This window comes from Urocitellus parryii, chromosome 15, assembly GCF_045843805.1.
Source record: "Urocitellus parryii isolate mUroPar1 chromosome 15, mUroPar1.hap1, whole genome shotgun sequence".
Classification (NCBI taxonomy): Eukaryota; Metazoa; Chordata; class Mammalia; order Rodentia; family Sciuridae; genus Urocitellus; species Urocitellus parryii.
The window spans coordinates 3,346,975-3,360,451 of NC_135545.1; the positions used below are offsets into that span (position 1 = coordinate 3,346,975).

Genomic DNA, 13,477 nt, shown 5'->3' on the forward strand with positions numbered 1-13,477 from the left:
ACTCCTTCCTCAAAGGAAGCCTATTCAGTCGGGCTCTCTGCACCAGGGGCAATTCCGGCTCCAGCTGCGCCCACGGTGGGAGGCCAAGTCCGAGAAGGCGGCTGGGCTGGCGGCGGGGCACACGCGGCCCGCCCGGCTCCTAACCAGCCACACGCCGAGCGCGTTCCCCGCACGGCCCCAGCCCCTGCGGCCTCACCCCGCAGCCGCCTGCACTGCCCGCGCACCCGCGTCTGGGTGACCGGGACCGAGCCCGCCCCGAGCCTGCCACTCACACGGCCGCACGTGGGCTTCTCGGCGCCTCCCAAGCCGCGGCCAGGTTATTTTCGGGTCTCCTCTCTCGGGTCCTCTTCCTCGCGCCATCCTCGCCGCCCGCCGTGCGTGTTCTCCCTGCGACCCCGGCAACTCCTCACTCCCTCCGACTCGCCTTCCACGCCGCCTGAGGAGGGGACGCGGGGTTTGAGCACTCCGGAGGCCGTCCAGAGGCAGCCCGTTTCAAACTCCCGCCAGCCGAACTGGCCTCCCGACATGCCACTCGGCCGGGCCTCCAAGGCCGTGCCCCGGAGGCCTCTGGGAAACGTAGTCCCGAGCCGGGAGTCCAGGGAACGGCAGCGGCCGCCTTTCTCCCCTGCGTGCAGCCGGGCACAGAGACCTGGGGAGGTGTGTCCAGCATGGCAATGGAGGCCCCGGGCAGCGTGTCAGTGGCCCTCCTGGGCTTACGGCCCACTTTTTCTTTTTTGTTGTATAATTGGAAAATAGGACCCAGGGCTTCTGGCAGGCAAGGAAAGCGCTCTAACACAGAACCCAATCCCCAGCCCTCTTGCCCATTTTTTTTCCTTTTTCTTTTCTTTTCTTGCTCTCTTTTTTTTTTTTTTTTTTTAATATATGAGGGATTGAACCCAGGGGGTGCTTAACACTGGACCACATCCCCAGCTCTTTTTGTTTTTCATTTTGAGACGGGTCTTGCTAAATGGCTAAAGCTGGCCTTGAACTTGGGACCCTTCTGCCTCAGCCTCTCCTGCCACAGGGATTACAGGCTCCGCAGGCCTGGCAGGTCTACGGCTTCATGTTGAATAATTCAGTATTTCTTAGGTCTTCTTGTTTACTTTGTTTGGTCTGTGTTCTGAATGTCAGGTCTGCGTCCTGGTCCTTTGCAGATTATCCCTTAACCCAGGGTCACTGTTTCCAACTGAGCACTAGATGGTGACCTAAGCCCAGGTTTGCCTGAGCTCAACCACTTTTGAATTCACCAAGATGTGTGGCTTGGCTGGACCCAGGAGAGCCAAGGAAGCGACCAGCCTAGTTGTGGAAGCCAGCCTGGGACTGCCATCCAAGGCCAGCGGAGCTCTGCTCCAGCATGCTTGGCGCACCCGCGGATGCGAGTGGAGCCCTCCCGGGTGGGGATGCTGCCTTAGTGCCAAGGCAGGACCCTTTTCCCGCCAGGGAACCCTTGCTGGTGGAGGGGCTGCCGTCTGCCTCAACCTCACTTTTTCCTGGTGACAACTTTGTCCGGGATAGGCACGCTAGTGGCGTCCTTGTTTCTTTCTCTTCTCTCAACCACTGAGCCACATCCCCAGTCCTATTTTGTTGCTTTCTTACTGGCTGCTCAAGGTGCTTTGCAACCCAAGGAATTGTCACAGTCCTTGCTTTGAGTTCTGAGATATCCCAGGCGATAATTTAGCTCCTTGACCTTTTTATTTTTAAGTTCCTCTACATACACATTTACTTGCTACTGAAAATTAAAACAGCACATCAAAATTTCCTTTTATTGCAACTCAAATTTTCAAAAACCAGGAAATCTAATGATCTACTCTAATTATTTCACTCTAATCAAACTATCCGATATTCTCTTTACATCTTTTCCAGTTCCTGAGTTTTACTTCAGATTTCAGGCTTTTAAAATCCACAGGAAGATTTTGAGATCTATTGGCACTTCTTTGAATCAAACAGGAAAGTAGAGCTAAAGTATATTGAAATCACTTATGCACATTTTAACTGCTCAGATTCCTTATAAATTACTGGCATTAAGGCATGAAGATCCCTAACACCCAAAAAAAAAAAACAAAAAAAAAAAAACAAGGATGTAAAAGAATGAAGACATCACAGAAGTCATACATAAGCTATTCAAAATCATTGGTATGCAGTCTAAGTATAGAAAAGTGTGCCTAAAATTACCATCATGATAACACCTGTATTGACTCTGTGTCATAATCATACCCTATTCTAGCATTCTCAGAAGGATCCCATCCACGATATATGCAGAAACTGCAGGTACATTTGAATGTACACTTCGTGATTCACTCTGAACTTCCTTAAGATTGTTGTCTCTTTCTTGTTCTTCTTGAAGACTTAGGAGATATCTCCATCTTGCCACACGGTCTTTCCTGCAGATAACAATGTCCAGACTCCTCATCGCCTGTTGGGAAAGCCCCTTCTGACCTCCCCCGTAAGGCCCTCTCACTCCTGTCCAGTGATTGGGGTGGCCCTTTGGATGAGAGTCCACTTGTGTATGTCAAGGCACTGAGGCAGATTCATGAAGAGGGAGAGACTGAATCTTCTTCATTTTCAGACATCGGAAAAGACTCCTGGGTCGAGGTTGGGTTAAATTTTTGCAATGGGTCCATTGGGAGGTGAGCAGAACCCTCAAAAAAGTTGCTCCCACTGTTGCTTGGGAGGAAAAAAAAAAAACCAAAAAACCTGTAGCCCTGAGACTAAAATCTCAAACGTCAACAGCTGGTGAGACAAGTGGAGCCAATCTGCTCCTTGACCATTGTAGCTGGTTATCTGTGGGACAGAGTGAAGTGCCATGCAGGGTATCTATTTGTCTCTGCTTCCTCTCTTATTGCCTTCTTTTGTGTTAATTTTTCTAGTGTCACTTTCTGATCTCTTTCTCATTTTATCTTCTATAGCTATGTCTTTGTGATTACCTTGGGTATTATATAAAACATCTCAATCCATACAAATGCCCATTTTTTTTTTACATTCCTCATTGTATGTTATTGATGTCACAAACTATCTTGTTATATTGTGTATCCACTAACACAGATTTATGATTATTTTATGCTTTTGTCTTTTAAAACAACAGATCATAATGGAATGAAATTAGAAATTAACAGAAAAAAACAACAACCCACAAACTAATAGAAACAACAAACAGAGGAACAATTACCTTTTAAATAAGGAATGGATCAAGAAATGAGAGAAGAAATCAAGACATTCTTAGAACCAAATGAGAACAGACACAACATACCAAAATCTGTGGGATATTTTGAAGGCTGTTCTTACAGCAAAATTTATAGCACTGAGTGCCTACATTAAAGAGTAGATTCTAAAACTACACAGGATCAATGCAACAAAGAGTTGTTTCCTCAAAAATATAAATAAAATTGAAAAACCCTTAGCCAAACTAACCAAAAGAAAGACAAGACACAAATGAATAAAATTAGAGATGAAAAAGGAGATTTAACCACAGGCCTTTTTAAAATCCAGAGGATTGTTATAGAACTATTTTTGAAAATTTATATTCCAATAAACTGTAAAATCTAGAGGACACAGACAAATTTCTACACATACATGACCTGTCCAAATTGAATCAGGATGATATAGAAAAACCTAAAAAGAACAATATCATGTAATGAAGTTGAAACGGTAACTAAAAGCCTTTTAATGAAGAAAAGCCTAGGACCAAATGGATTCTCAGCTGCATTCTTTTTTTTTTTTTTAATCTTTGTACTTTTTCATCTGTTTTATTTATTTATTTATTTATTTTAATTTTTTTGAGAGAGAGAGAGAGAGAGAGAGAGAGAGAGAGAAATTTTAATATTTGTTTTTCAGTTTTCAGCAGACACAACATCTTTGTATGTGGTGCTGAGGATCGAACCCGGGGCGCACCCATGCCAGGGGAGTGCGCTACCACTTGAGCCACATCCCCAGCCCCTCTCAGCTGCATTCTAACAGACTTTTAAAGAAGAACTAAAACTAGTCACTCTCAAATTATTCCATGAAATTGAAAGGGAGGGACCACTCCCAAACACATTCTATGAAGCCAGTATAACCCTAAAAACTACACAAGGACAGATCAAGGAAAGGAAATTAAAGACCAATATCCCTGATGAATGTAGATGCAAAACTCCTTAACAAAATATTATCAAAACACATTTAAAAACACATCAAGAAGATAATATACCATGATCTACTGGGTTTCATCCTAGGAATGCAAGGTTGGCTCATCATATGCAAATCAATAAAGGTAGAAGAATGATGCTGGAGGCATCACTATACCTGATCTCCAATTATATTACAGAGCTGTGGTAACAGAAACAGTAAAAGGAACTCAAGTAGAGCAGAGAAAGGAGAATGGGAGAGTGGAGGGAAAAGGAGAATCATAAACTGAAATGGAATTCCATGCATATATGAGTTTGTTGGGATGAACCCCACTACTATGCATAACTACAAAGCTCTAATTAAAAAAGAATTCATTTCTATTTCCTAGATATATTTTTATTGTTTATATGTTTACAAAGGCAGATGTGTTTTTTTTTAATCTAATACCCATAATGTAGGTATACTTATTGATGGCTTACCTGTTCTAAATTTAATTAAATATTAAGGGGGCTGTGGTTGGCACCTAGTAATATTTTCCTTTAAAGACAATGATAGGACTGGGGATAGAGCTCAGTTGGTATAGTACTTGCCTTGCAAACATAAGGCCCTGGGTTCAATCCCCAGTACCCCATGCTCCCCCTCCCCCAAATACAATGATAATTGAGCTAAGAGGAGGTTATGAGACTCTGAGTTTCAGTGAAGTCCTGTGTTGAGTCTGGAAGATGTGTTTTCCTGCCTTGGGTCACACTGTGTCACACAATCATAATTACTTGTATGTCTACTAAGTAATGCAAACCTGCAGGTAACTTGTGCTATTTCGAACTGGTTCATTAGTAAGTTTGATTGTACTGTTTTCCCATTATTGTGTAAATATTTCTATATACCAATGTCATATGTACATAAAGATTCAAAGGTCTTAATAAAATACAGATGCACTCAATAATATTCTAAGAGCAAAGAGAATTAATTGGACCTGGATCAGCTTTAGGAAAGCAGCAGAAATGGTCATGTGTCTTTTTGCCACCGCAGAAAATATGTGTAATGATTTGGCCTTGTTCTAGACTGTGGGAATATACATAAAATGCATCTCTATATTACATCTAGAGAGAAACAGATTATTTTTCACTGAAATCATGTAAAGCACTATGAGACTCTTCTAAACTATTTAGCCCTTTGTTGGAAGCATTTCTAATGGAAATGGATCACAGAATATTAATGTGAAAATCATATGTGTTGGTTGAGCATATGGACACAAAAACACCCCCTAAAGAAAAAATAGGAAAATTGTTACAAAAATAAAATAATAGAATATTCTAAGAGAATAAAATATGGTAATAAAATACATACATATATATATACTACATATTTTACATATATATATATAATTTTTTTTTACAGATTTTGAACCCAGGAGAACTTTACCACTGAGTCCCATCCCTAGCCCTTATTTATTTATTTAAAATTTTATTTTATATTTTACACAAGTGGAACAAAACTTTTCATTTCTCTTGTTGTACATGATGTTGAGTCATGTAAAATTTGTGCAATCATACCTGTACATGGAGTAATAATATTTATCTCATTTGACCATCTTTTCCCTTGAGACCCACTTTCCTTCACTTCTTCCCTTTTGCTCAGTCCAAAGTTCCTCCATTCTTCCCTTGATGCCCACCCTGCAATATGGATCAGCATCCAGTTTTCAGAGAAAACATTTGGCCTTTGGTTTTGGGGACTGGCTTACTTTGTGTAGCATGATATTCTCCAACTCTATTTACCTGTCAATACCATAATTTTATTCTTCTTTAAGGCTCAGTAAAATTCAATTGTGTGTGTGTGTGTGTATGTATGTATGTATGTGTGTGTGTGTGTGTGTGTGTGTGTGTATATATATATATATATAAATCACAGTTTCTTTATCCATACATCCACTGAAGGGCATCTAGGTAGATCCCACAGTTTAGCTATTGTGAATTGAGCTGCTATAAACTTTGAGGTGGCTGCAACACTGTGGTATGCTGATTTGGGTATAGACCTTTGGGTATAGACCAAGGAGTGGGATAGCTGGGTTAAATTATTGTTCCATTCTAAGTTTTCTGAGGTATCTCCATACTGTTTTCCATAGTGGTCGCACCAATTTGCAGTCCCACCAGCAATGTATGAGTGTACCTTTCCCCCCACATCCTTGCCAACACTTATTATTTCTTGTATTATTGATAATTGCCATTCTGACTGGAGTGGGATAAAATATTAGAGTAGTTTTGATTTGCATTTCTCCAAGGGTGAGAGATAAAAAACACTTTTTTATATGTTTGTTGATCGATTGTATAGCTTCTTCTGTGAAGTGCCTGCTCATTTCCTTAGCCCATTTATTGATTGGGTCATTATTAATATTTGTTTTGGTGTTGAGTTTTTTGTCTATTCTGGAGATTAGTGCTCTACCTGATGTGTGTGGTAAAGATTTTCTCCCATTCCATTGGCTCTCTCTTTATGTTATTGATTTGTTTCCTTTGCTGCTAGGAGGCTTTTTAGTTTGAATCTATCCCATTTATTCATTCTCGATTTTATTTCTTGTGCTATAGGAGTCTTATTAAGGAAGTCAGGTCCTAAGCCAACATGATGAAGATTTGGGCCTGATTTTTCTACTATCAGTTGCAGAGTCTCTGGTCTAATTCTTAGGTCCTTGATCCACTTTGAGTTGATTTTTGTGCAGGGTGAGAGATAGAGGTTTACTTTCATTTTGCTACATATGGATTTCCAGTTTTCCCAGCACCATTTGTTGAAGAGACTAACCTTTCTCCAATATATGTTTCTGGCATCTTTGTCTAGTATGAGATAACTATTTTTGTGGGTTTTTCTCTGTGTTCTCTATTCTGTATTATTGGTCTACATCTCTGTTTTGGTACCAATACCATGTTGTTTTTGTTACTATTGCTCTCTAGTATAATTTAAGGTCTGGTATTGTGATGCCTCTTGCTTTACTCTTCTTGCTAAGGATTACTTTGACTATTCTGGGTCTTTTATTTTTCCAAATGAATTTCATGTTTGCTTTTTCTATTTCTATAATGTCATTGGGATTTTGATTGGAATTGCATTAAATCTGTATAATGCTTTTGGTAGTGTGGTCCTTTTAACTATATTAATTCTTCCTATCCAAGAACAAGGGAGATCGTTCAATCTTCTATGCTCTTCTTTAATTTCTTTCTTTGGTGTTCTGTAATTTTCACTGTAGAGGTCTTTCACTTCTTTTGTTGGGTTGATTCCCAAATATTTTATTTTATTTTTTTGAGGTTATTATAAGTGAAGTGGTTTTCCTAATTTCTCTTTCAGAGAATCCATCATTGATGTACAGAAATGCTACTGATTTATGGGTGTTGATTTAATATCCTGATACTTTGATGAATTCATTTATTAGTTCTAGAAGTTTTCAGGTGGAATTTTTTGGATCCCCTAAGTAGAGAGTCCTGTTGTCAGCAAATAGTGATGGTTTGAATTCTTCTTTTTCTATGCATATCCCTTTGATTTATTTCATGTGTCTAATTTCTCTGGCTAGACTTTCAAGAACTATGTTGAATAGAAGGGGTGAAAGAAGGTATCCCTGTCTTGTTCCAGGTTTTAGGGGGAATGTTTTCAATTTTTCTCCATTTATAATGATGTTGGCCTTGGGCTTAGCACAGATAGGTTTTTGCAATGTTGAGGTATGTTCCTACTATCTCTAGATTTTCTACTTTTTTTGAATATGAAAGGGGTGCTGTATTTTGTCAAATGCTTTTTCTGCATCTATTGAGATGATCATGTGATTCTTATCTTTAAGTCTATTGATGTGAATTACATTTATTAGTTTGTGTATGTTGATCCAACTTTGCATCCCTGAGATGAACCCCACTTGATTGTGGTGCATTATCTTTTAAATATGTTTTTGTATGAGATCTGCCAGAATTTTATTGAGAATTTTTGCATCTATGCCCATTAGAGATATTGGTCTGAAGTTTTCTTTCCTTGATGTGTCTTTGTTTGGTTTTGGTATCAGGGTCATACTGGTTTTATCAAATAAATTTGGAAGGGTTCGCTCTTTTTCTATTCCATGGCATAATTTGAGAAGTATTGGTATTAATTCTTCTCTGAAGGTCTTGTAGAACTTGGTTGTGAATCCATATGGTCCTGGTTCTTCTTGGTTGGTGGCTTTTGATGGCCTCTTCTATTTTCTTGCTTGAAATTTATCTGTTCAAATTATGTATTTCCTCCTGATTAAGTTTGGGTAGATCATATGACTTTAGAAATTTGTTGATGTCTTCAAGATCTTCTATTTTACTGGAGTAAGAATTTCAAAAATAGTTTCTAATCATCTTTTGTACTTCAATGGTGTCTGTCATGATATTTCTTTTTCATTACAAATTTTAGTAATTTGAGTTTTCTTTCTCCTTCTCTTTGTTAGCATGGATAAGGGCTTATCAATTTTATTAATTTTTTTCAAAGAACCAATTTTTTGTTTTGCCAATTCTTTTAGTTATTTCTTTTGTTTCAATTCCATTGATTTCAGCTCTGACTTTAATTATTTCCTGTCTTCTACTACTTTTGGTGTTGATTTTTTCTTTTTCTAGGGCTTTGTGATAAAATGTCAGGTGGTTTATTTATTGCCTTTTTATTCTTTTGAGGAATGAACTAAATGCAATGAACTATTGTCTTAGCACTGCCTTCATGGTGTCCCAGAGATTTTGATATGTCTTATCAGAATTCTCATTTTCCTCTAGGAATTTTAAAATCTCTGCTCTCATGTCTTCTGCCATCCATTGTTCATTTAATATCATATCGTTTGGTCTCCAGGTGTTGGAGTAGTTTCTATTTTTAAAGATTTTATGATTCATTTCTAATTTCATTCCATTATAATCCAATAGAATTCAGGGTAGTATCTTTATTTTTTATTTTTTGTATTTGCTGAGTTGCTTTGTGAGATAACATATGGTGTACCTCTGTGGTGCTTGGTGGTCTTCTTGCTGTGTCCTTGAGGGTCAAGAAAGGGAGCAGATCTTCAGCATCTCTGATTGAAGTTTCCCTCTGTACACCCATCTGACATACCATCACATGCCTGTTGGGGAACAAATGGGTGCAATGCCTAACAGGTAAGAACATAACTAATGCTTATATATTTATTTCTTAGAGTTCTGGCCACTAAGTTTCTGTGAGATGGCAGCCATATATCTCTCAATGCCAAACTATCTAATGTATATCTACATATAACAATATATGCAATTTTTCTACAGACTCACTTTTTGATATTAAATATTTTGTGATAGCTACATATTTGTGGGTATGATGCGATATTTTCACATGCATATGCAATGTGTGGGTTCACTTTAGGTAATTGTTAAATATTTTTTGCTTCACATTGATCATTTGTGTTGAAACATTCAGAATCCTGTCCAATAGCTGTTCTGAAATATATACAATTAGTTGTGGACTACATCACCCTATATTGCTCCAGAAGTTTAGAAGTGATTCCTCCAATATGATTGTGTCCCTGTGCCACAGTCTGGCTGGGCACAAAATAACCGGGAAGTCATGAGTCACTTGTAGGTTCAAACAGGAACTACTTCATGCCCGAACCCCCTGGGAACTCTCCAGAACTCCACGGAAACTCTGCGAGAACCAACGGGAACTCAATGGGAACTCAACGGGAACTCCGTGAGAACTCAAAAGTAGCGGGCACCCGAGGCAGCAGGAGCCGCCCCACTGCTGGACAGCAGAGGTCCACATACACAAATGAATACACAGCTTGCTCCAGTCCAGCATCATCCAGTTACAGCAATCAGTCACCATCCCAATAATTATACACAGCTTAACTTAATCACCATCATCCCAATGGCTCGTTGGCGTCACCTCCCAACCTCTCCTTCTGGCAAAATGCTAGGCACCATCCCGACCTGGCTGTGGCTCTCAACGTCCCTGTACCTGTGGAGCATCTGCTCTCTTTCTGCCCCTCCCTACCCTTCCTGACCTCTGGTTACCACTTTTGGACTGTGTGCATGCTAAACCATAAGGCTTAAGATGTAAGTGAGAACATGCAGTAACTGTGTTTAAGTTTCTCAATTTTTACTTAATACAGTGACTCCGGGACTCTTCCATGTTGTCACAAATGACAATGTTTCATTCCTTTTTATGGCTGAGTAGTATTCCTGGGGAGGTATATATGCTCATTTTCTTTTTCCAGTCATCCATTCATGGACGCTGCAGATCTCCTGCTTGCTGTATGTGCTCCACTGTCTGTGTCCAGGCATCAAGGAAAGGAACCTCCCCAGACACTGCCAAGTCTCTTTGGAGATGCCAGGTAGGAGCTAGGAGCTTGTTTTGGTAATTGCAATTGGGCAAAAAGTTTTCTGTTGATCTCAGCTTCCCCAGCTACACGGTCCTTGCCATGACAGGTGACATGATCATTGCAGCTCTGCAGGGAGGTGAGGTCACACAATCACAAAGCCATATCTCAGGGTCTGGCTGCCTCCACCCACACAGCCCTGCTGTCAGGACCACTGGGTGTGCTCACAGTCAGCAGAATGGAGGAAGGGGGGAATGTGCTACTGGAGCCTGACAGAATGTGTGAGGGAAGGAGGCACGTCGGAGTCTAGGTAAGTGGGGTGTCGGATAAAGGGGATCTTAGAGTTCAGACGTGCTCCAGTGCCAAAGCCGTTCAGGAGTCGAAATTCCTGAGGCCTGATCTGAGCTAGTGCAGGCAGGTGAGAGCAGCAGACCCCCACCAATGTCTGGTGCCCTCAATTGAAGTTAGTGTCCCCATCAGTGAAAAATACTTTTGTTGTTAATCCACGTGATATTGAAACTTGAGTGTCAATTGCTTAAAGAATGAAATTATAAAATCAATCTGCTCTTCAGCCTGCTTTTTTAAAATTTATTTTTAGTTTTAGGTGGACACAATATCTTTATCTTATTTTTATGTGGTATTGAGGATCGAACCCAGTGCCTCATGCATGCCAGGTGAGCAATCTACCACTGAGCCACAACCCCAGCTCCTTCAGCCAGCTTTATGTCAATTGTCCATATGACTTTTAGAGTAACTATGTATGTACTTATATAATATCTATTCTTACAATGTATAGTAGGATAAGCCTGCAAGAATTGTGTAGTCCCGTGCAGTTTCTGTGCATTGAATTTTGCTGGCTGGAATAGAAATGCTTCCTCAACTCTGCTGTAGGAGGTGCTGAGTGGAACAGTAACTGCATCTGCACTGGGGACATGAGGGGCTGTGGGTCATGGTGAGACAGTCCTTATTCCTGAGGTTCAGGAGACAGTGTGGAATGAACAGGTGACTTATGATAGTGTCACATGGCAGTTGTCAGGCCTTGATAGTTCTTGTTATGAGTTTCCTTGCTTTATGAAATTTTAATTTCACCTTAACAACTTCCAAGAAGATTAGTTCATGAGCTTGTAGATATGTTAATTCACTTATCAACACTTTCTCCAATATATAAATAGATCAGAACATTTCATTTTAGCAAATACATATAATTATCTGTCATTTGGAAATAAGTGTAGACCCCAAGTCTACCATTTTAATAGGTAAAATGCACATGATTTCATGCTTTATAATTTTCCATAATTGTCTTGCATTAGTATTTCCCCTGTATCTCATTATATGAGCAGTTGTTTTCTGTAAAACATATATTGATTAATGTCTGTAAGAAGAAAATCTGGCAAACTGAATTTCTGCCCTACCCATTCAAGTACTATTGTTTCACTTGTTGTAGTTAAGTGTGTGGTGTCAGAAGTTTAATAAATCCTGTGCTAGGGGCTCTTTCCATTTTTTTAATGTAATAAAAGGAAATGAGTCTATCACGACAGTCTTGATGGGAGGATAATATATTAAATAAATAATCTTGATTTAAGCCACCCTGATCCTGGCACAGCTTCTTCCAAATTCATATTATAATCAGTGCATCTGACTTTCATCATCATCTTTTAATTTATTATAATGGCTGGGTAAAATTACTTCTATGTGAGTGGTAACCAGCTGAAAATTATAAAGTTACTTACATGTGGTGTAAAACATAAGGACAGGTTGTTAAGGACTGATTCAACACATACCTGGAAAAGTGGAGGAACTCGATTAACTAGCTGGACAGTAGGGCAATGTGGGTTAAATGCACTGTTTGGAACTGACACAGGAAGGATGGATTCCCCGTAATACTAACTAAATGGAATTGAAAAAAAGATGTCCTTAAATTGTCCTTATTTTGACAACAGTTGTGGTGGCCTCACAGCATGTAAAGAATTCTGAAGAATACATAGGTTACATATGTCTGCTCCTAGAATAGCTTTAATACATTTCTATACACTTTATGACTGACATTCTAATGTTGGAATTCTCTTAATAACAGAAACACCTTAAAGTAAGGTTCCTAATTGTGAACTAATAGTAAGCAGAGGCACTGGACTTTAGTTGACCCTTTCAATGTAGCCCTTACCTCTTGTCCTCATGCAGGATCCTGGGATCTGAAGATAAACATCATCTGTGGGAACTGGCAGAATGGCCTCTGGGGACCTGACCCTGGGTGTGGTCTTCTTGACCCAGACTGTGGTGGGAATCCTGGGGAATTTCTGTCTCCTCTCCTCCTCCCTCTGCCTTTACTGCTCTGGGTGTAGGTTAAGATGCACAGATTTGATTATTAGGCACCTGACTGTAGCCAACTTCCTTTTCCTGATCTTCAGGGGAGTCCCACAGACCATGGCAGCTCTTGGGTTTAGACATTTCTTCAGTGATATTGGATGCAAACTTGTTTTCTATGTTCACAGGGTGGGCAGGGGTATGTCCTTCAGCAGCACCTGCCTGTTGAGTGTCTTCCAGGCCATCACCATCAGCCCCAGGGACTCCACGTGGGCAGAGCTCCAAGTGAAAGCCCCCAGGTACACTGGCACCTCGGTGCTCCTGTGCTGGATCCTCCACCTGCTGGTCAATATCACTGTTCCTGTGCATGTGACTGCGAATAGGGCTGACATTAATATGACACAGAGAAAAGAATTTGGATACTGTTCTGATGGTAATTATGAGAGAAATGTTTATGCCATAAATTCAGCCTTGCTGTCCTTCCCTGATGTGCTCTGTATGGGGATCATGCCCTGGGCCAGTGGCTCCATGGTTCTCATCCTGTACAGGCACAAGCAGAGGTTCCAGCACCTCCGCAGCAACAGTCCCTCCCGCAGATCCTCGGCTGAGTCCAGAGCTACTGAAACCGTCCTTCTTCTTGTGAGCACCTTTATGTCCCTCTACACTCTCTCCTTCACCATGCACATTTGGTGGGGTATTTCTGGTAATGTGAGTGAGCTGCTGGTGCACCTCTCTGCCTTCACCAATGCATCTTTCCCTGCTCTCAGC

General features: G+C 40.5%; 1 protein-coding gene across 1 annotated transcript in view; it reads right to left on the reverse strand.

The window, feature by feature from the left end:
• Positions 1 to 317: 317 nt before the first annotated feature.
• The window catches only part of LOC144250457 (uncharacterized), a 91,276-nt gene continuing 78,116 nt past the window's right edge, over positions 318 to 13,477 (reverse strand). Inside the window, 1 exon segment of the mRNA XM_077793299.1 lies at positions 318 to 649. Coding sequence (XP_077649425.1) covers positions 318 to 649 — 332 coding nt within the window.